Source organism: Leuresthes tenuis, unplaced genomic scaffold, assembly GCF_036924035.1.
Source record: "Leuresthes tenuis unplaced genomic scaffold, fLeuTen1.0.hap1 SCAF_18, whole genome shotgun sequence".
Lineage (NCBI taxonomy): Eukaryota > Metazoa > Chordata > Actinopteri > Atheriniformes > Atherinopsidae > Leuresthes > Leuresthes tenuis.
In genome coordinates, this window is record NW_027325372.1 from 16,970,878 (window position 1) to 16,994,936 (window position 24,059).

Here is a 24,059-nt window from a genome sequence, read left to right on the forward strand (position 1 = left end):
TTACATTGATGAACCCTTAAAGTTTATTTATTTTTATTTTTTATAAGAAGAATAAGAATAAAACATTTTATATGAAGTCGCCTTTCAAAACACTGACACAAGAAAAAGGTCGGGGAACAAAAAAGAAACAGAGAAAGGGGCAGTGTGTCAGAAATTAAGTGGTGTGTGCTATTCTAAACAGGTGAGTCTTGAGTCTGGACTTGAAAAGAGAAAGAGAGTTGATGTATGGGATGTCTGGTGGTAGAGAGTTCCTGCTCCCCACGGTGGGACTGATGTACATGGTAAAGTATGTGTCCCTTTACATTACTTTGGACAAATACATACGGATTAGCTGCATGCGTAACCAAGCATGTTGGGAACGTGAACAATTTGTTGAGTGTTTTCTTGTCAGCTTTCAGGCAAGATGACCGCCAATCTACCATCTTAATAGCTCTTCATTTCCCTTCTTAAAAAATGTTATAAAATAATTACAAACAAACGCTGTTAGCCTCTACAATCTCTATTGTTGTAACATGTAGCTTCTGTGCAGGTAGAAATTAAATGCAAACAAAATGGATACTGTAAACATATTGGCCATTTTGATCATTTTAAAAAGAAGTAAGACAGACTGGTGCTAGATTTCAATGTTACCTGAATTAACCAACTGATTAGAAGTTTGCTGGACAAAAAGAAACCAATTGTTTTTCCTTTTTTTTCCCGTCATAAAGACAAAAAGAGATGTGCTGTCTGAGGGCATCAGAAACTTTAACTGTACAAAGCTCTTTAAAATCCCTGTTTTAACAGTCTGCAGTGCTGTGGAGGTTTCACGGTCAAAAATATGAAAACCTCTCTACACAGAAGCACCAAGAAGATGCTCAGGGAAAGAAAACTGAGAAAGGTTGGAGCCCACTGTGGAAAAATTACAGCTTTCTGCAGAACAACAACCAAAGACAAACATGGCACGGTGCTAAAGAACTGTTGAAAAAGATTGCTGTGAGCTTCTGTGAGGATCCCATAAAAAACGGTTAAAGTTTAACTATGCTTTTGCAAGAATGACTCCTTCGGACTTAGAAGAGTTTGAATGTACAGCAATGGAGGAGTGGCACACACTACTATCAAAGAGACGCAGGAAAATACGGAATGGATACGACAAATGTTTGGTGTGCATCACTGATTCTGCAACCACATTCTGCGAGTGAAGGGTGTCAGTCATGATTCACTATTTAAAACAAATATATTAAAACTTCTCCCAGTGTTCGTGTTCTTTGCCTAATTCAATCAAAATGTTCAAATTGGTCAAAATTTAAAGAATTTTTTTCCGAGATACTTTAGTATTTATGAATGGTAAGTCCTGCATTTTCAGTGAAACACAAAGCCATCGTATAGAAAAAACCAACCAAATACACAGAACATCTTTTATTTTAGGCTACAGTGTGACTGAGAAACAGTTTGACAGAACAAAGACAGACTGTAGACACGATCAATGCATTTTTCTAAAAAAAACAAAAACAAACAAAAGACGGCCCATTCAGATTCCTTTTCAATGCTACACACAACAACGTGAAATGTAAATTATGTACATATTCAGAGTAGGGAGGATCCATTCCGCCCCGACACCTCACATAGATGAAGTAGATGCATACAGGGGTGGAGAGGAAAATATATGAGAAGAACATGGACCAAAGAAGGTGCTAGACAGTGAGAAAGTTTTGTTGCTGATAGTATAAAATTTAATCAGTATTGGTCACAAAATAATACTCAGGGGGCTCAATAAGCAGATGTGGACAGTAGAGAAAAGAGGTAAGTTCAAATGTAACGATATCAAAACAGCCCAGCGCATCGCACTGCGATGCACACGGTACAAAAATAACCAGATATTTATCTCACAGTATCGTAGAGCAGACCTGGCCAACCCAGCAAGTAATGGCTTAAGTGGAGTACCTCAGAACCCAGACAACTGTGACTTTAGTGTATTCACAAGGTAACAATAAAAAAAAAAAGCAGTTAAAATGAATTATTAAATAACCAAATGAACAAATCAAATGATGTCCCCAAACAGGAGGGAATAAATGTGACCAAATAACAACACCTTCCTGCCAAAGACACCGAATGGAGCAAAATCAGTAAACTTAGTGTGGGCAGTTTTGGTAATATGGGTAACAGAAATATGACACAACCTCTGCACTCTCCTCCATGCTCCTCAATTACATTCCCACCATGATGTGAATCCCTTTCCCCCCCCTGTCCTTATCACTGAAAATGTTCAGACTCAGGTAATTTGGGTAACAGGCATATAGTGTAAATCTGACAAAAACATGCTTAATCTATAGCATCCATGCAATTATCACTCATCAACCATCCTGAAAAAGCATATCATAATTGCATTGTTACATGTAAACCTTCCACACCTCATCCTACCACTCTATCTGGTTTTTCAGCTGCATTCCACAGATACTGATCTAAGGTCAGTTTTAGCATTCCTTCACGTAGAGGGAGGGACAGGGTTAGAAAATATAATTCAGTTAATGCAGCAAGGGGACATGTGTCAGTGTCAACATACAGTATGTTAATTGGACTGCAGATCTGTGCCTGAGCACAAGGCCTCAGTCTCTCCTGAGCAAAGTGGGATAAGGGACACTGGGGTGTGTGGTTCCGATGTGTGTATTTGTGTATGATAGCAGCACAGTCAGCTGTACACCGCCTTCATTTACTGTCCTTCCTCCTCACGCAGGAACTGGAAGACGGATGAAAAATCCTTGTTAGCGTAGCCGCGAGAGCACATGACTCGGAAGATCTGATGGGCAAGGGAACCCAGAGGGATGGGTGTCTTTGTGTTGGTGGCTGTGTTTTGGGCCAAACCGAGATCCTTTCAAACAGAGACATGAGAGAAGTAAGAGAAACAAAGTCAAGCTTGGGAGTAGAAAGGCAGACCAATGTGCAACTTCTTCTTTAAAAAAAAAAGAATCAGGAAAGTTGGTGTTTATCTTATCTTTATCTTTTCATTTCAGTCATGTGAGATTAGTTTGAACTCAATTGACTTAATAATGCAGACACTGCCTGATGTTCTAGAGCATTGAGACTGTACAACTCACACAAAAAGAGTGAAACAAAGCAAATCAAGTCATACAAACAAAAACAATGACTTCATATTCAAATGGCTGATGTTTTTATGAATAGTTATCAATGTGACTTATTCATCAAGGGACGAGGGCAAGTATTCACTGCAATGCGTGAACTGGTTGCTGTTTTGAATATATTCGTGTTTTAACATGTCGGTTGGATAAAACCAAGCCTTCTGAAGATGTCCCCTTTGACACCTTGGCTGTGTATGAGTTTGTTGAACCAACTCTAGCTTGCAATGTGGCGGTTTGCAGCTGAGTCCAAAGCAGCTGGGATGGCGAGCTTAACCTCTGTGTCTGAGGCACTGTTCTTTTCCAGAAAATGGCTTCCTGCTTCATGTTCGAGAAGAATCTCGGGGTCAAGTTCACTAGTGGGGGAGGACTAGCGCAGGAGATTTACAGGTGGATTGGTGCAGAGAATCCTCAGTGATGTGGTTGTTATACTGGACTTCTCTTGGGAGGAGAGAGCTCAGCTGAGCTGTGCTAAAAGGTTAATCAGAGGATAACCCCACAGATGTTCATTCCAGCTTTTACTTCATGAAATGCAGGCAGTAACCAAAAAAAGACAAAGATTCCAGAGAAATTAACTTCCTCTATGCAGTGTCTGGGCTGCTGCTCCATACAAAATGGAGGGTCAAATGAATCCTGAGCTCTTACAGGCTAAATACAAAATAAAAAAAACACCCATGAGGTGATTATGAAGTTAACACAAAACTGAAAAAGATGATGATAAATTATGAGAACAAAACTTCACACAAAGTTAGCAGGTCTTGTACCTTGGCCATTAGTGTGGTTCCAAAGCCACCCTGGTAGTTGTTCGCAGAGGGGACTCCGTCCATTACTCCAGGAACAGGGTTATACGCGTCGCTGGACCAGCAACGACCTGAGGACATGTTGAGGATTTTTGCCAGAAGTTTGGGGTCCAAACCCAATCTACAACAACGAGGAAAAGACAAAAGTCAGCCACTGCTTTGGATCAATGACCCTGATCTGTGAAATTGTGTTCATCATATTTGAAGTACAAGCTTGGCATTCTGTTGGTAACAGTAGCATTTTTAAGATGTTAGCTATTGGAAGCCCAGAAAACATCAAGAAAAACATGACATTATATATATATGATTTCTCCATGAAAGGGGAAGCAACATGGCAAACGAATACAAGATTATAACAGATAAATATCCATTTAGATATCCATTTTCATTTTTAGGCATTTAGGAACTTAGCATCCAGGCGGTGAAGTAAAAAGACAGCAAATATAGAAAAGGAAAGTGGATAAAGGAGGAAAAAGGCCAGACAGAAGTGAGATGAGCAAGAGCATCGATTATGGTGTTCATTTTCAAGAGTGTAAAGAAGCTATGTGGAAAAAAAGATGGGTGTGTGTGTGGGGGGGGGTGCCTGCTGATTCAAGTGACCCCCACTGAACCTTAAGCCCGGCTGTGACCATTCCTCAGTGTTAATGGCTGAAGGCTTTGTAATGCTGGCTAATGCAGTATTGATGTTCACCACCAGAACTATCCTTCATCATCCCTTTTTCAAGAAAGTAGAGGAGGAGAAGTGGTTAAGCAGCACAGGGGAGCCATAAACCTCGCTGTCACATTTCAGAGGCACACTCTTAGCTCTGCTGCCCCATTTTGAGGCAACCTACTTTCATATGCAAGAGGACAAATGTCCAGGCTATGAGAAGAAGCAACGGAGAGAAAACCAGACAAAGGGATGAAGCACAGACAGACAGAAGCAAAGAGTGAAACCAAGTGCCAACCATTACAGCAGGGAGGGTGTAACCCCAGTGCCTGTGTTGGGCATTCAATGTGCCTGTGTAGTGCAGCTTTTGTATATTAACGGTTTAAAGGCCACTGTAAAGCTGACCACATCAAGTCCTAGCTGCCTTAGTTTATTGTTACTTACAGGCCTGTAACTCTATTCTGCTCTCAATATGACGATTAAACCATCATGGGTCCTTAAAGCCAGCAGTCTCGCTCCCTCCTTTTCTGCACCTGGCTTTCATTCTGCCATTACTAGCACAGTTTTATTAGCTGTCTACTAACTAATTAAGAATAAGGATTGCATTTACACTCTCTCAGTGTTTCTCCCTCGTCTTTTTCACTCCTCTTCATCTCCTCTTCATGTGTTCTCTCAGACTCTGTAAATTTTTTGACAAACAGCTTTGGAAATGCGGCATCAGTGACTCTGCATGCAAGTTTTTATTAACGGCAGTCTCCCTCATGATGGCTTTTTTTTTTGTTGTTTACGTCTGTATGCATGCCTCGCCATCCTGCTTCATCTCTTTTCTTCCTCCCCCCCTCGCCATCCATGCTGACACCTCCCTGTCTGACGACTCTTGGGGACATATGTTTGACATCGCGCACAAACCCAACGCCACCCCCTCTAAACTCTCTACACACACGCACATTAACACAAGCAGGCTGCCCCTCCCTGCGTTCTGGGTCAGCAGCTGAAAAGGTTACTGGCTGAGCTACAATAAAGCGCGTCCGAGCGCGCAGATCGTTTGTTATAGCGACCAGAGACGCTGACGGGGAGCTGTTGTCCTCTGTTAACGATAAATCAATGAAGATCCCCTCTTGCTCCCTTCACTCACACACACACACTCAGCTGTGGTTATTAGCTGACGCAGTGGTGTTGCTCCTCGCCTGCGGTAATTTGCGTGGAGAAGAGGACATGTCACGCTTTAACAAGATTGACATGGATAAACAGACATGAATGGTGAAACAAACGTGTTGCTGTTCAATGCTGCTGCTAAAAAAAAAAATAAATAAATAAATATATGAGCGATGGAGCTGCAGATGAAAAAATAAGAGGAGAGGGCGTTTATGTGTTTATGAGCCGGGAGCTCGAGCAGGTAGAGCTCGTTTGCAGCACTGATATTAACCGTCTGCTTCATCATGATTAGCTTCTCGTCCTCATTTGATGCCACAAGGGAGGAAGCCAAACCCGTTCCCCATTTATTATTTCATTGAAGAGCTAATGAGCACATATACACACAGAAGCGTTTACTATCGCATTTATAGAGGCAGCAAGCACGTTCATCGGCCACGTTTAATCTTTGTCGCAACATATGCTCACAATTCATTTGAGCTACGGAGAGAGGAGGAGACATGCTTGCTGTGGTAAACCTTTTCCTACCCGACAGGCAAAAGGTTTGGGTGCTGTTAGACAATTTGATTTGACTGTCTCACCCCCAACATAGATATTACGAAAAGAGCACATGTGTTCACACCTACTTTTATATCAATGACCACATGATTGTATCCATGAATTGGTGAGATATACAGATGTGCAAAGGTGAGCCGAAAAAAAAGCGTTACATCCCCTTTCAGGTCAGTCGTCTCCCTCTTCCTCACTTTTCATCTTCATTTGTATAATTAAAATCCCTGCTGTTCCTCTCTCAGCGTCACATTGCCCTCTTTCAACGACTTGGTTGGATTGGATAATGTTGGTTGGATACAGAAATCATTGCACAGGCACATGAGAGAAAGAGGAGATTAAAGAACTAAAAATGATAATAAAATCATATGTACAGCAAAAGTGGATTGGGAAGAAACAAGACCAAAAGCAAGGGGGGAAAAAAAAATACGGATGCTAAAGACATGGTGTGAATGTAGGTTTGGGAGTGTGTGTGTGTGTGTGTTCATAATTGTCATGCGTGGCCATTCCTTGCACTAAAAGAGCGTCACGCTCTGTTGGAGACGGCCAGAGCTTCCATCTGAGATCAACAAATTAGCTCCATGAACAGAACGCTGTGTGTGTGTGAGTGTGTGTGAGTTTGCACGATTTGTGTGTATGTCAGCATGTGCAGCTACACATGCACACACACACACACACACACACACATATATATTTGAAGAAAGGGCAGCTCTATCAGACCCAAGTCCAGTATGATAAAATGTTATTGCTGTTTTCCTGTAAATTGGCTGTGAACGCTCAGTCTCCTTTGTGTTGGACTGTGTTGGTGTGTGTGTGTGTGTGTGTGTGTCTGTACACGAGCGCCTGTGATAGCGTCCTCTCTGCATAAGAGGCTGGGCCGCAATGCAGCTTGGGAGATTTGCGGGGATGTATTCTCTCTAAATGATGACAGACTTTGTCAAGCCCTCTAATAAAGCCCCAGAGATTGTTGAGTAAGAAGAGAGGGAAACATGGGAACACACACACACACACAGACACGCGCACACACCCTGTGCATGTATTATCGTACCATTAAGACTGCATAAGGGTCAGTTTTTCAAAAGTATGATGATACTTCACATTCAAAGAGAGTGGATGCAGTAGTTAAGTATTCCTTTTTTCCATAGGAATACATTTTAATCACAATGTACTGTGTGGGGCTGTTGTACTGGTACAAGACCTCTCTTTTCATTATATCTGGACGTAAATCGGCATCTGTGTGTGTGCATGCACGCTTCAGAGACAGCGTGGCAATGTGTAAATCTGTGTTGCTCCCTTAATGCTTCCATATTTCAGAGGCCTAGTGAGGGGATTTATGTGCAACTGCTCATGCCAATTTTCTTCCTCTGTCTCAGCATAGATAAATCAGCCGCACTAACACAGCTGCACTGTGAAAAGAGCAATTCATTTGAACTCAAGCAAGCACAAAACTGGATGCACATACAATTTCAAATTGTAAAACCCATAAAAACACATAATAGCGCAACAGTGACCAGAGGAAACAGACTATTATTGACAAGGGATATGCATAAATGGAGTAGAACATAAATGCACAAATCATTCATCTGAGGGACAACAGACTTACTGCAGGCAATCTGTACTCAAAATCCACTTTCCTGACCCTGACCCTTATGAGACTGTAGTGGTTAAATTCCTAAGACTTCATATCCCATCATCCCTAGCCACCAGCCAAAGAACTCGAGGAAGAAGAAGCATGATGACTAATGGGATTTCTAGTTGGTGTTCAGAGGCACGGTTGTGGCAGGATACAAGAGAGTGCTCAATCAGCAGATGTAAATCAGACTCTGTGGCTCCACCCCCTCATCTATCTTGGTCTTACAGAGGCGGCTCTGACTTGGGCCGAGGTTGACCCCTTTATACCTCCATAAACTACTCAAACTCACATTTCTAAACCTGTATTGAACTAGTAAATTAGAGTTACAGCCTTTTCACTGATATAGTAATTGTTTTTTATAGTGATGGCTATATCTAAGGGCAATTTCATGGCTGAATTAATGCGTGGCTAAATGGTGGCAGTTTCAAAATGTGCTCCATTTGAGTTCAAAGGACATATTTCCTGTGAACCCTGAATGCGTTTAGATTAAACTCCTTTGCACATTTTCAAAAGACAAATTAATCCAACATTAATATAGTGAAACCTTGGTTTTCTCATACACACCAACCTTTACATGGGACAGGTTATTTGTGCCTACTATTAATCGCCAACCCATGGGCATCCTTGAGTCAGTGTCCCCACAAATATTCCCCTGTTTGATTTACATAAACTTTTCCAATGTAAATGATGCTATGGAGGCTACAGATTGACACTTGGTTTTGGTTTTGTAATAGCAGTTAGCTAAAAGGTTAGCACAGCTTTTCCTTCCTGTACCTGATGCCAAGGTTCATGGTCTCAGCAGTCCCAATCATTCCAATGGCTAGCAGCATATTGTTACAGATCTTAGTAGCCTGGAGGGTTGTGAACAGAGAGAGAAAGAAGGAAAAAGCACTGCTTATGCATACAGTATATTGAGGTTTGCAAAGCAACATATAATGCACAATTTTAAGAAATGTAGAACATATGACAGGGAAATGTGTGATGATTTGGCTTCATAACAAACTTGTGACGATACACTGATGTAGCGACACACTAGAAGAACCTTTAAGTTGGACATGTTCAGATAAATTGGATAAAATCATTGTTTTATCTCAGCTTGTCACTTATATGTAGAAAATATAGCAAAACATTTCAGAAACAAAGAAACTGAAATATGTCATTTCATGCCCATATTGTCTGTGGGTTTGTCTTAGTGTTCATGCATCTGGCTTCACCTGTCCGGTGCCAACCGGTCCACAGTAAACAACATTGGCTCCCATGCAGGTTAGCAGCTCCTGTGCAGCATTGTATTCCTCCTCTACTCCACCAACCATGAAAGTCAGCTTGGCCATGTTGGCAGCCCCAACACCTAAACACACATCACATGTACAGTATTGAGGTTATTAGAGCTGAGCTTGATCATGCATTCATTTGACTTAATCTAACGTAAGCCTGCAAGGCAGCCCAAGTCAAACATGCAAATTGAATCAAACTAAAATATATGAATTTGCTGCACAATTGACATCATATTTCAAACGCTTGACAGTTTCATTTCTGTGCAACTGTATCTCAAAAGTGAGCTGTGTACTGTTCTGTGAGTGCACGTGTAACACGACGCTCACAGTGGGAAAAACGTGTTAAGTAGTGGTGCACCAGAGGGACAGAGGTATCTTTAAAAGCCGATTGTTGCCATGATCCACTGCACAACCCTCGTGGGAACCCTTGCCTTTTGTCTCGTCACCTCTGCTCTTTCACATTCACGCAGACACACAAACCCACGTACACACCAACAGCTGTGGCTGAGGCTAGCTTCCCTCATGGGGGTATCAGTGACAGGCGTGAGGGGTAATTAACTTTACACTTTATCATGTTCAATTAGGCGTTCCTCCCCATGCCCGATGGCTTAAGGAGCGTGCCATGTTGTAGGAGGTAACATACCCCCCACTCCCCATCCCAACCTCTCTACAGGGTCCTTAATGCAGAGATAACCCCTTTTCATAGAGGACTTTAGCCAGCTGGCCTAAAGCTCTTATGTAATGGAAGTGTCCCCTAAATGCTTCTATGTTTGGCCATGCACCTGTGACACACAATGAGCAGTGGGATAAATATAAATATGAGCACACACAAAAGAGAAAGAAAAACTAAACGAATCCACTCAACGGCCATTTGAAAATGTGTTAAGAAGCTAAATGTTCTGGCATAAGAGAGAAAGAGCACTTTAACAAACATAGATTGAGTCAAAGAGAAACAAAAAAAAAATGAAAAGGCTTTTAAGCCCAGAGGAGGCCGTTTTTGCCACGCTATGTGTAAAAAGCTTGTCCAAATAAGCTCAGATGTAGCAAACATCTAACTGGCACTGACTGATAAGCTGTCTGCTTCTCAGGCAGAATGACAATGTTTCGGACTGAAAATAATCTCTCCTTCTTTTTCTCTTGTAAATGGCCAAATGGACGTTACTTAATGTTTCATAGTCTTTCTTTACTCATCTCTAGCTTTCTAAACGGTTAAAGCCACGAGTAATAGATCCTATAATGTTTTTGTGATCATCATTTCAAAAGTCTGCTTCCAGTTTGCCTGACGGTGATAAAAGAGCGCAGCTTCTGAGAAAGTAGCGGAGAAAGGAGATGAACTCCTAATCTCTCTTTAGGGTGCCATCAAGCTCTAATGAAAGGCTCCTAACTAGTGAAAACCTAATAATGTCAGTGTTAATAATTAAAAGGGTATTACTAGAAACAAAACAGCTGAAATCACATTATCAGGTTTCACTGTGGAGGAGAGGAGAGGAAATACTTACTGTATATTTCTATGGGCCATAAACATGAATATACATCTTTCCCCCTCCCCCTTATTTAATTGGCTGTGCTGTTGTCAAGTGTGTGATGATGCCACGGTGTGTTTCTGTGTGTGTTTGTCAGTGATGAGCTGTCAGCAGGTCATTAGGGCCACATAATGAAGCCCAAAGCCCACGCTGCGGCAGCTGCCTATGGGCCAAGGCTAACATGCACTCAACATAAGAACACCATGGATACCAATCATACACACATATGGTCCACAGACATGAGCTATACATTTCTTCCATTGATATTCTATGTCACTTTTTACAATCAAGTCCAGTTTAAATGAATATGCACTTCCTTTGAAACTATCATTTTTAAAGAAAAGGAGAGAAATTCACCAAGTGCCATTACAGACTGTTGTGAAACTTTGACTTATAGTGCCAGTTCTCTCTCTCTTTTCCACTTCATTTCCCAGTGTTTATGCTGTAGGATGAGCCACACAAATGCAAACACATATGCCTAAACACACACACGCAGTGGTGTGACAACTTTGCAGGTTCATTAGTGGAGATCACTGTTTGCAGTCGACCAGAGAGGAGATTATTGATAACAGGAGTTGACGCGGTGATCGATATATCTGGCTAAAGAGAGAAAGAAGGAGAGGGAGAGAGAGAGAGAGCAAAGAAGGAAAACGATCTTTCTCTTTCTACCTCCCAACATCCCTCCCTCAAATTAACTAATCACCCATAATAAGCTCTTATGATCTGTAGTGGATTTCTATAAGGAGTGACACCAGGATGATGGAAGATCCTTGTAGGTGGAAGAATAAGACATCATTAGCATAGCAGTGTGCGAGTGTGCTTGGACGTGTGTGTGTAGGCATCTTGATGGTACCGGCGTGTCTGCTCATTGTGCATGGACTGAAGTGTATTTCTGACGCGTGATTTTCCACTGGTGTTTGTGTGGTTCATGCACCTTCACCGAGTCGTGCGTGTATGAGGGGGCGACCCGTTCACGGGCCGGTCCTGTCAGAGACGGATTAAAGAGGAATCCTAATGAGGCTTCTTGAATGCCGGGTATGCCGGCTCATCCATCCCAGCGGGAGTGACAGTCCTGGATCGTTAGCACTGCACAACTACACATCGCCCCCTAGGGGGAGGAGACAAGGTGTGTGTATGTGTGTGGGGTTTGGGGGGAGGCATCCATAATACAAGATTCAGGGCAGAGACATGGAGACGAAAGGGTAGAAGAGGGAAAACAAGAGGACATCCACAGGAGAAAGTTATGTAAACTATAATAAATACATAAAAAATACAAAAAGTGAGCATAATGATGGCAGAGCACCGACTACTGTCCCCACTTTCAAGTATGTCAGAATGACTGAGAATTGAAAAAAAGGAAACCCTCCTTGGGAATTAGATTCCCTGGGTAAAAACCGCTTTATTCAGTCACTTTCTCTTGTCTAAATCCTGGGGAAAACCTGGTCGACTGAGAAGTGGGAGTAAACCTCCTCACTCCCCAAACAACTCAAATATTCTCAAACCGCACTGAAGATTGCTAATCTACTAATAATATGATGTATTTGTGTGTCAAACTGTATGCTCTGTAAAGATGCGGGCAGCCCAAGTAAGTTAGCCTCACATAGAGGAGAGACATCTTCCACTACTGAACTCCCCGAGCAACAAAATTCAAGTTAACAAGCAAGCGGTTGAGTACTATAAGGATAGATGCCTCTCATCAGGTTTCAACCACGTCATCATCCATGAACATAAGAGTGTGAAATTGCTTGTGTGAAAGGCAAAGGAACATCAGAAAAACAACTCTGGTTTGGTCCGTTTGTAGTGAATACTAAGTTCATTAGCACTGCTTTCATTACACACAGACAAATCAACCAAAGCAATTCATGACAGCCGTATAACCTTTTAAAACTCAGCCCTCTCTGAAGTGGTGCGTGTACAAAGCAAGAATATGTGTGCACATGTGCATGCAGCATCTGCGAGTGTGTAACACTGACAGGTGTACATCCCAGAGCTGGCCGCCAGTAAGACGTCAGTTGGAGCTTCTGAGGGTGTGTTTTGGAGTTACAAGCCGCATGTAAAACATAAGCCACTTTTTATTGGTGGTAGGTCTAAATTAAACTAGATTTGTGGATATGAGGCTACACACACATGGGGGGATGTTTCTATTTCTTGGTAATGAATGACGCATTTGATACCATTCCATCACCCTGCTTTTCAGTCAAGAGATTAGATGGAAAACTATTAGCAAAGCAACACTTTACAACATAATTAGCTCAACAAAAAAACGAATTTAATCAAATGATAATGTCCCTGCTCTAAGTGTAAAAATACTGAGAGAGATTTTGGATACATAAGATCCAAAAGTACTTGGTGAAAACAACTCTACCCTTGGCAATATACTATGCTGTTTGCTGCTTACTTTTTAACTATATGTTCATATAAGGATGTCTTGAGTTGCTGTAGTCATCTCTAATTGTAAGTGAAAAGAATAACAGCCTTGAGTCAATGGGAGTCGACTGTTTGGAGCGTAAGCCAATGGGGGTAGAATGTTTACAGGCCAACAACGCAGCCTCATGTGGTCCACCATTATAATTACACCCAAGGGCAGATCTTTTTCTCAAACAAATTAAAACCCAAAACAGGCCCCGTAAAAAGCACAGCGGATATCGAGTAAATAAGTGAAACGGGACATGGGTGCGCGCTAACCAAAATCGCTCACACAAAAATCAGCACTTTCAACAGTTTTTCTGCCAACTTTACTAATGCTTCACTGTTGTGTTAAAAACAGACTCTTTATCGGCTGCACTTAACAAGCGCTGGGCCATGAGAACCAACTTCAGCACACAAATGCTCCATGAGAACCTTGTGCGAGTAGGCGACTGACGAAAGTTTGGGTTTTTGGAGAAAAGAAAAGGGAAGAAGGAATAGGAAGACCATTTTCGGTGCAAACACACTGTAGCTTCTTAAATATAAAACTGTTACTACTGCATTAGGAGTTTGCGATCTATTGACCACTGGGTCAGCTCTCATCATTAACATTATTATTATCATCATCAGCATCATCATCATCAGTAACTGCTGTGTTCCATCGGGGAGCGGCTGGTCAATGGTAAGTGACAGAAAATGGAGGGAGTGGGAAAAAGCCACGATCAATCCTATCCCTGCTCCAATGAGACTCATCTAGGATAAAGCAAGTTAACAATGATCCCCAATTAGGCTGTTAGAGGGCAGGGGGAAGACACACACACACACGTACACTCACACACACACACGTACACTCACACACACACACGTACACTCACACACACACACACACACACACACACACGCACACACTCACACACACACACACACACACACACACACACACACACACACACACACACACACACACACACACACACACACACACACACACACACACACACACACACACACACACACACACACACACACACACACACACACACACACACACACACACACACACACACACACACACACACACACACACACACACACACACACACACACACAATGTTAATTCGAGTGACATGCAGTTTGAGGCTACGTTTGATGGACAGTTTCTGTATAACTCATCCACCAGCTGACTTTGCCCGCTCACACATACACACACACACACACACACACACAGACAGCAGATGACACTGGGGCAGAGTTGTAAGAACCAGCCCCCCAGCTGCTCTGAGTCTACCTCCATCTGGAGCATAAGCAGGAGCCCCCATACAACTGCCCCTCCATCATTACCGGCCCCGGTCACTTTACCACTGCACACCCTCCCTCCCACTATCCCCACACTCCACCTCTCTGTCACCAGAACCTGTCAACGAGAGGCTTGTTATGCTAATCTAGTCTTTGGACAAGTGACGCTCTCCCGTTCTGGTTAGCCGTGACAGACTGCGACAGTACCACCCCCGGCATGTCCAACGTCATTGCTGAGCTCGGTGTTTAAAGTTAACTAAACAACAAGCAGGCTCCAAGGGTCAGCTTCTTAAACAATTAAATTATCAGACTGGATTAAGTGGGAACTAGTACAGCTGTATTAGTGGTAGCTTTTAAAAAAAGGATCGAGATTGGTCGAAGGAGTGAGGCAAGTCTTACGCCCGCTTCACACTGGAAACGTGGCCTGTGCATTATGTGTAGTTTGCAGAACTGCTGCATCCCAGCTACACGTTTGTATTCACACCAACAACCGTTCTGTTGGGGCTTGAATATAACTGAAAATCATTCCTTATCATCATCATTCCTCATCATAACACGTATGCTGAATTTTTATGTCTCTGACTTGTTGCCTAAACACTGAAACAACAGTGAAAGGTTCATTATTGCTAATGAGGGCAATATGATAGCTAACAAATGTTTCTAATGAGTAGTGTGCAGAAAACTCCTTCCCTGCTCCTAATTCACACGTGAAAACTATGCACCACGCCAAACTTCTGGGTGCCTCACAGCTGCAGCACAGATCAAGCTGCGTCTCACCGAGCCGATGTGGATGCTCTCATTTGTTAACATAAGAACCAAAACAAAAGTCCTTAACTCACACATGCAAAACAGAGGCGGCTCAGCCCCACATCACTGTGTTCTTACACACAACATGCCAACGTTGTCGAATCAGCTGAGTGAAATACCATTAGTTAGAGTAGCAAGTTTTGCAGTGCCGTCTTGATGTGTGCCTCTGTTACTACCTCCCTTTCTTTCTCAGAGCTTTGAACTTGGACGACCGATTTCGCCTCTGTTCTGTCGCATATGACACGATGTGCAACAGAGGCATATCAGTCCCAGCTTGAAAAGGCATATGCGAAGGAGGCTGATCTCTTTAAGCCCAACGTAGCATCTTTACATGTCTTACTTTGCCCCAAAATACAAACAGAAGTCACGCAAAAATAACATCTATCAAACTGTTTGAGAAATAAATGCAGAAAAGGGAACGTACTTCAGCTTATAAAAAAAACTGCGGAAACTGACCAATCAGACCTATCTTTGGTCATTTGACGAATCTGATAACCATGAAATTGTTTCCTATTAAAAGGTAGACAGTTGATCCTGTTTAGAGTCGTAAAAAGTGTGACAAGAGACTGGTTTTAGTAATAGTCCTAGTGACAAATAAACATGGTTCCCACTTGGAATAGAAAGTATGGTGATATGGCAACCATGTGAAAAAGAGAAATGAGTTTTTAAGAGAACACAGATAAGGAAATACTGTACATTAAACTGCTGTCGGAACAATAATCAGGATTAAACCATCTGACAACACAATTCTAAATGATGTCCACTCTCTAGCATTTTCCTCTGCTTGTTTACCTGCATCACAGCCTTCGGGGAACGAGACGGGTGGTGAGTTCATTCTAAAGTACATAAGTAGCAAGAGAAAACACTCCACCAGCCGATTTGATACAGCTCAAAGCTCAGAGAAAAAGAAGGGCCATAAATTGGGAACGCTTTGCCAAAATACTGTGACCAAAAATCAAGTTTTATTCTTGACAAAGTATAATGATAAAACAGACATTTTGAGCAAAATCACATCAAATCAAAGAAATACTCATCATCTAAAATGATCTAACGTGTAATTATTTTTCAGAACCACGATTTAATAATCAAACTGATAAATTAAAGTAATGCGTGTCATTCTTCCATGAATTTTTGTGGTGGAAGCCCCAGGTCTTGTGGGCTGAGAGGGAGAAATAGTCTTTATCATTCGGTGGACTGGCACAGTGTTGACTGACAAACCAACTGGTGCCAGCCTCGGCTCGAACGAGCTCCTACAGGCTGGAGGATGACGTTCAAACTGTCAGCAAATGATACATTGCAAAACCCAGGCTGAGTTGATGTGGTATGGATATGATTAGAGTGGTGTTGAGACTCAGCCTAAAGAGGTAGTTAGCTCAGGAATATAAGAGCTCACAAACAAGCAACATTAGCCTGAATGCTTATGCTCCCACAGCAGCAAAACTCCCTTTTGCTTTCATTTGCACCGATAGCTATCTTTCTCAGCGCTGGGAAAAAACACAATGAAAGGTTTTTTAGGGCCTTTTCAAAGCCACCGTGCGTTAGCAATGCGGCAGCCCACCATGGGCACACAGACACAAACACAGGCATTCTGGGTAATTACTGCTAACGACCCCGCAGCTTGTTAGCCAGACCTCCTATTTTTGCCGTTGTTGTGCCAACACTCTGGGTCTGTGACATCAGAGCTTGTTTTGTTGTGGGTCAGCTTTGCATGCGGACGCTTTTAATGACACCAGACAGTGGTAGAAGAGTGTGTGCTCAAGTAAATGTTAGCATGCCTGAAGAACCAGTGTCTAAGTTAATGAAGCTATGTCTATGTGAGAAATTGGTGAGAGTGCTGAGGTAGGATGTTTAAAGATTACAACCCTGCATGGATATGTATGTGTGTGTGTGTGTGTGTGTGTGTGTTGGGAAACAGCTGGCTAGTGCGTGGCTAAAGCCAAGACACAATGGTCAATGTGGACGAATGGAAGCCAGCACCATGAGAAGAAGAAGAAAGTGATTTTTTTTAACCTCTTTTTTTAATCCCAAAAGAAAAAAGAAAATGGGGGTTATGACTCTACAATTCAGATCCCACGGTTGCCTGCCAAACCTCGAGTGACGCACACAACAAGTACGCCACCTCACACGACACACAAAGGGATTTATTTTATATCAAAAGAAATTGTACATTAAACAACAAAAACAAATGCTGGAACCACAAAAGAACAGGCTGCGACTGCAAAAAAATTTAAGAGTGTGGAAGTGGAAGATCAGAGTAAGTCTGTCATTTTTCTTTCCCCAGACAACTAAATCAGTTTTGACAGGATAATGTCTTCCCTCAAGCTAGTTCGATCCAAATTTGCCCTAAGTATATCAGAGACACTATACAGTACATTAATCAAACATGCGTAACATAATGACATGTGCATTTGATCCACTCACGTGTCATAGTTTAACCTTTCTTTATTTTAAATTCGGTTTCTTTTAATATGAGAACTAATTGCAATAAATTTGTCATTTGTCATGAGCTGAGCTGAGCTGAGCTGAACTGATCTCATCTGTACTTCCATGCTTCTTGCACGCGCACACACACAAACTTCAAGATTGTGACAGTACCCTGTTTGGGTAGGGTGCCATCTCCTGGTTAGAGTACGACATGTAACCTCACATCCCACCCAAAGATGAGGAAGGCAGGGCTTGGGGGGGGAGGACAAAGTACTTAGAAATTTTCCACAGAGCGGTCACACAGGAAAGCTTTTTCATCACACATTTAGCTTATCAGGGTGACTCAAAAAGCTTTTCTTTGCTGTCACAAAGTAGGTTGAATGAAGAAGTCTTTTTCTTTTAAACAATAATGTTAAAAGGCAGTGAACCCTTGTGTTTAAAAAGTGGAATTTGTTCTATCTTTGTGGCATACATTACTTAAACTGAACTCTCCCCCACAAATTGCCGGGCTGGTACCACTTTTCGGCAGAAGATATTCTGCAAAGCAAAAGAATATGCTCGACTCTGCGTGCAGCATGTGTGCATGTGAAAGAAGAGTGCCTGCAGAGACCAGAGGAAGCAGGTAAATCATTGGTCATCTCAGGCTAGTAAAAGTGGCTTAGTTAAAAGACTGAAGAGGAAGAACCTTCACAGAAGGCTGCACACACAAAAAGCCGCGCACTGTCTGTAGTATGTAAACAGTGTATGTGTAAGGGGAGAGTAACAGGCTTACAGCTCTGATCTCCCTCACTGCAGTTGGTCTGCTCTGCAGACGCCAGCAGGTAAACATGCCAAAATGGGCTAAGTCTGTGTTTGTATGGAAGTGGGCAGGAAATAGTGTGCACTGAGCAAGAATGAAAGATTAAGCAACATATAATGGACATAATCAGTGATCATTAGAAACAAAAAGAAGTGATTAGAAAACTTTAACTTGCATTCTTAAATGAAAAGGACTGAGCGTGGGCGCTTGTGTGAAAAAGAGAAAGATAGAGGGAGGATGAGAGATGGACAGTTTTACTGCGATGTATCTCCTTCATGTCTTATCTCCCTCCTCTTGTCTCCTGCTCTCCATGTGAGGGCAGTTTCTCTCTTCTTTATGGCTCTTTATCTGACATGAAAGGCACTAACATGGGATACCCGCCATTACGGCTCCATCAGCATGAAAAGCCCTGACACGGGATTCTCCACTGCAGCTCAGCCCATTAAGGACGACTGGTGATCCTGTGCTCTGTCAAGAAGCCGTCACGAGTAGACAGCACCAACATAATGAGGACTTAAAACCTTAACCTTGCCTTTAAGACCCCTGGTCAAAAGCAGCAATAAAAACCTCACGAGGGCACCCAGTGGCTGGCCCGCTCAGTAATTACAACCCATGTCCGAGCACTAACCCAAAAGGTCCTATAGTTTAGATATACAAAGAGAGTGTAAGGCAGTTCAGGTCCTAGGCTGAAGGGTCACAGGCGTAACACGCTACAGTCTCTCTTCCCAAATGAACAAACTAGCTGTCAAATTCTTCCTTTGATTCTGATACCACAACCATTAACTTCCCATTTTCTTCATTTATTGTCTGATCAGTGACAGCGCTATTAAAAAAAATCAAGAAAGGGTTCAATAACTTTAGCTTGCAAGTGCAAAATCACCTGAAGAGCTGAAAATGCTGAAACTGACAGATTGCATTATTTTTTTTCGCTCGTTTAGAACCGCAGACTCGGAGGCTTCACTGCCTTTTCATGTCTCAAGCTTATTCAAAGTGGACTCAGGCAAATTGTGAGCAACTGATCAGACGAAGATCAAAACTTTGAGTTAATTGCTGCATTTATGTGCAACACATTTTTGCACTGAAGAGGAGGGTGAACATTCAACTTGCTGTCAACACACAGTCCAAAAGCCAGCCTCTGTTATGGTTCAGGTGGGCATTAGCGCACGTGGCACCGACAACCTACACACACAAGGAGGTCCCATTCATTCTGAATAATGCATATAAGTTTTGGAACATGCAGTACCTTCCAAAAATATAAATACACCTGAAAAATTCTAAGCTTTGCAGCAAAGCTTATGTGCAAGTCATTTTTATTGAAATGTAACAGTGCGACAGAATGGTAAAACAACCAACTTTTTCTTAAAATCTAATAATTATTGCTTTTAGTCACTCAGACAGTGATTTAAGACCCTCAACAGGGTCCGATAATGCTGTTCTAATGTTCTGCCATTCTGCAAAAGCTTCGGTCAAAACAGAAAGAAAACACAAAAAGAAGGAACTTCCCAAGGAAAAGGACAATTTGTTTTATTAAGAAAGATAAATCTTCAGGGCAGTTGCTAAAAACTCAAATGATCAGTGATTGCAGTGAAGAAAAGGCACTCTGTGCTTTCAACACAAGCTTCTCTGTGTGTCGTCTGTGGACAGATGCTTAAAAGTTTCCCAACTATCAGCTAAGCTTGATGACTCATACCAACTGAAGTGCCTGAGATAGCACACCTGCATGGCATTAACTAAGAAAGAGAACAAGAGGAAGAGACTGAGGGGAGACAATGACCATCTATATTGGACCGAGGATGAATAGAACAAAGCCTTTGTGGACAGATCAGTCAAAGATTTGAGACAGTTGGTTAAAACCATCAATCTTTACATTTGAATATGCCACACAGATGAAAGCATGATTCCCCAGTGCACAACCACCATAGTGAAGCTCAGAGGAAGCTCAGTCAAGGTTTGGGGAGCTTTGCTGCAGACAAAACTGGTGATCTTTACAAGATCAACGATATATGCTCAGCTAACGTGGAAATCTATGCCATTCGGACGGGATTTGACCGGTGCCACCTTTGTCGTGCAACAAGACAATGGCGACAAGCACACACCTCAAGGACTTCAAGCAATACTTGGAGAAGAAAGAAAAGGAAGGTGCACTTGATGGAAGGGTTTGAAACATGCAAGCAATCAAATCAAACTGCAAGGGGAGAAAATGCTGTGAGTAACCTTGAAAAATGTGGCTTGCATTGTTGATGTAAAGATTAGTTGTTGTTTTTTTCCCTTTTTGTTTGTGTTTCATAAACCACAAATGTGCTGCAAAACCTTTTTGGGTATATTCATACTTTTGGAAGGTATTGTATGCAGTAAAATATTCTGCCATTTGCAATGCATTTCACAGAAAATGTTTCTGTTTTTTTCAGCAGAATATTGCCAAACCACATCCTGCATGTTCATGTTTATGTTTATGTTGATGTTTATGCATTCAGCAGACGCTTTTATCCACAGCGACTTACAGGTAGGCAGACAGGGTAAGGGGGTCTCGCCTAAGGACCCCTACTGGAGATAGTACCTTTCATGCAGGGGATGCATGTACTACAAAAGCAACCGTTTGTGTGTAAAAGTAGACTGCATGCATTCCAGACTCGTCACAGATTAAAAATATTTGGTGCATATCAAATGGAAAGTACCAAAATAAAAATAAAAAAAATAAAATTAAAGGCCCTAAATTCCTGTGGGGCTGAAGACCTCAAGCATGAATTTCACCCTCAAGAGACAATGATTATTTTCTGCTTTAAGATTTCCTACGTTGTTCCAAATTTACTTGGAGACCCAAATGTAGAAAAATAAATAATGACCAATGCAAACGTGCAGGGACAGATTCTCCAGAGGTGAACAGCTTCAAGACAAAGACAAAGCCATAACGCCTTACCTCCTGAAACTGGAGCATCCATGAACACAGCACCCATCTTCTCCGCCGCTACGGCCATGTCTTTAGCTACGGTAGGATCAATTGTCGAGGAGTCAATTAAAAGCGTCCCCTTCTTCACTTTTCTAAACCGGGGCAGATAGAAAATGTGAACAACACATGTACAGTGCATAGAATAAGTCTTTCTGTTTATACACTTTGCAGTTTGTAGGGTAGGGTTGCATTAAACATCACATGAGTCTGAGTCACTGCAACCATTTTCACATATGAACACCAGATATTTTCAGAGGGAAGTGAAGATGATTTGGGCTGGACTTTTTCCACAGTTGCTGTTCACACATAAGCTTTGCAGCTTAAGGCTGGAAATGAACGGGAAGAGGCGTGGGGGAACGACTGTTTGGAGCGCAGTGGGTGAAGCTGAAATTAGGGTGTGGAAACTGCCATTTTCTTTACACGTTGAGAATCGCAGAAGAGGCTCCTTATTGTGTTGACATGAGTACTGCCTGTTATCTGTAGCAAGGAGAGAATAGAGAGCAGTATACAGGTCGGCAGAAAAGAGAAACTAACCAGCACGCACACACATAAACACACTGGCACAGCAGCAAATTTGGAATATTTACTGATGCACTCACATTCTCTCTCACCTTCTGATAATCCAGAGTTTTTTTTTTTACAAGGGGGCTGTTTGGAACATTCAAAAGGAAAGTCCAAAGCGAATGATATGGATATTTACATTCTCACAAGCTGCTTCTCCAAAACCTCAAAAAAATCCAGGACATGTGTGAAAGGGACTTGAGATATTAACATTTGCTTACTTGAGGATGCCATTTGGGCCCAAGTAGACTTCGATTACATTGGGACTAGAGGGCAGCATTGTGATGATGCGGTCTGCTTTCTCCGCCACCTCTGCAGGGGAGTCCATTACCTGAGTAACAGTCATCATCACAGCGCATCATTAACACAAATAAGCTAACACAACAACAACAAAAACAACACAAAAATGCTCAGAGAATTGCAGGGAGTTTTAGAGACAACATGTTGTGGGTTTAAACATGGACATTTAATATGTTCCCAGCAGCATCTCACCTGGGCACCGATGTCCAGCAGCTCTTTGCAAGACTCTGGGAAGACATCAGTGGCGATAACAGGATAACCGTTTCTTAACAGGTTTCTGGCCATGGGAGTGCCCATGTTTCCCAGACCAATAAACCCCACTGGCGTCTTTGAGGCCATCGATCGTGTTGACACTGATGTGGGAAATGAACAAATATTAAAAACTTGAAGAAATAAAAAAAAAAGCTCAAGCCAGGAGTGGCACAGTCACACTTCATGTCATACCCCCGAGGGCTTATCTGGTCAAAACAATGAAGGCAAGATTACTTCTCATCTAGTTTGCAAAAAAACATTCAGGAATTGTAATCATTTGCAGTAATTAGAAATATTAACACAGTAAGTCTCTGATGTTATAACTTAGCGATGCAACTTACATCAGACTTTTAGGAAGTCTGGTTGGGCTATAAAACATCTCTGGATCAGAACAAAGACCAGCAGGCTAAGCTATCCTAAACTGAGTGGAAACTGGAAGTGAACCAATCAGACTACAACAATAGGATTAAGCCAGGATAAAGATGCCCAAATAGAGAGCTTAGCAAAAATAAGACAACGCTGCAAACCTAATCAGATGATACCCTCACGCTATCACTTTAATGAATATTACAATATTCTCAACAGGCCTGAAATGGACCTCTACGAAGTTCTAATTACATCGCAGAACAGATAATTAAAAAATAATAATTAAACTGTTGTGTCTTTCGAGATTACCTTGCCTAACACTATGAGGGGCACACACACACACACACACACATATATATATATATATATATATATATATATATATATATACACACACACTTGTCTGATTCACATCATGATTCAGAAAGAAAAAGAGCTAAATGGTATTTTTCAATCGTCTGGGATCTTTCATTTCACATTAATAGTCATTGCTGATGACTCAGGAAAAACATAGCTATATCTTCAATGCTTTCAACTTATCGGTGGAGAGCCCATGGTTTTGTGGCAGTAAAGCAATCCAGAGCTAATCAGTGGTTATATGTAGTGATGGCCAATACCACTAATATAATGACCCACCAAAAAGAGATAATGTTCAGTCCTGCAGAGCCCTATAAAGGGAGCTATCAGTTCAAATTAGCTGTTGTTGCTCGTGCTCTTAGAGGGAACTCAGGGACATACTGTCCGGACTGCAACATTTTACAAACATGGGCAGCAACTATTCACACTTTCTTCTGAGGGCTAACAGGCTAGCTAGCAAACTGGAGTATGGAATATTCCGCTAGTATTTGTATAAAAAAATACACATTCGTATACGGAGAAAAGTAGCACAAGGAAAACTACAGCAGGAACGGATACGTTACCAAAGGCAAAGTCGACATGCTTATTCCACCTTAACCATATATTTCGAGACCCTCTAAACAACGCAGCCATGCTTTTCTCCCTTTGACCTCGGCGTACGGTGACAGCTGTCAAACCAGGAAAGCCACAATGAACTGTTATGATTAGCTGTATTTTTCACCAATCACAGGTGCGTGTGAGTTGTTATAGCCAATAGGAGCGAGGCAAAGGCGGGATATCCTGTGATTTCACATGAAAGTGCCCTTAGCTTCACTCTTACTATTTTACCCAATTCTAAACGACAACACGCAAAA

At 42.0% G+C, this 24,059-nt stretch overlaps 1 protein-coding gene across 1 annotated transcript; it reads right to left on the reverse strand.

Annotated features, from left to right (window-relative positions):
* Window positions 1-1,380: 1,380 nt before the first annotated feature.
* hibadha (3-hydroxyisobutyrate dehydrogenase a) lies at window positions 1,381-23,876 on the reverse strand. Its single transcript, XM_072370375.1, has 8 exons — window positions 23,769-23,876; window positions 22,423-22,583; window positions 22,152-22,261; window positions 21,340-21,461; window positions 9,108-9,241; window positions 8,668-8,744; window positions 3,875-4,031; window positions 1,381-2,845 (listed from the first exon to the last, which is right to left on the reverse strand). The coding sequence occupies exons 1-8, from the start codon at window positions 23,836-23,838 to the stop codon at window positions 2,687-2,689; spliced, it is 990 nt and encodes a 329-aa protein (XP_072226476.1). The 5' UTR covers window positions 23,839-23,876; the 3' UTR covers window positions 1,381-2,686.
* Between the last annotated feature and the right edge of the window lie 183 nt (window positions 23,877-24,059).

Bases quoted from the DNA above. Each gene is read 5' to 3' on its own strand.
- hibadha (XM_072370375.1), bottom strand. From the start codon at position 23,838: ATGGCTGCGTTGTTTAGAGGGTCTCGAAATATATGGTTAAGGTGGAAT. The intron at 21,462-22,151 runs GTAAGCAAATGT...GCCCCGGTTTAG, and splicing joins GGCCCAAATGGCATCCTCAA to AAAAGTGAAGAAGGGGACGC. The intron at 8,745-9,107 runs GTGAAGCCAGAT...ACAACCCTCCAG, and splicing joins GACCGGTTGGCACCGGACAG to GCTACTAAGATCTGTAACAA.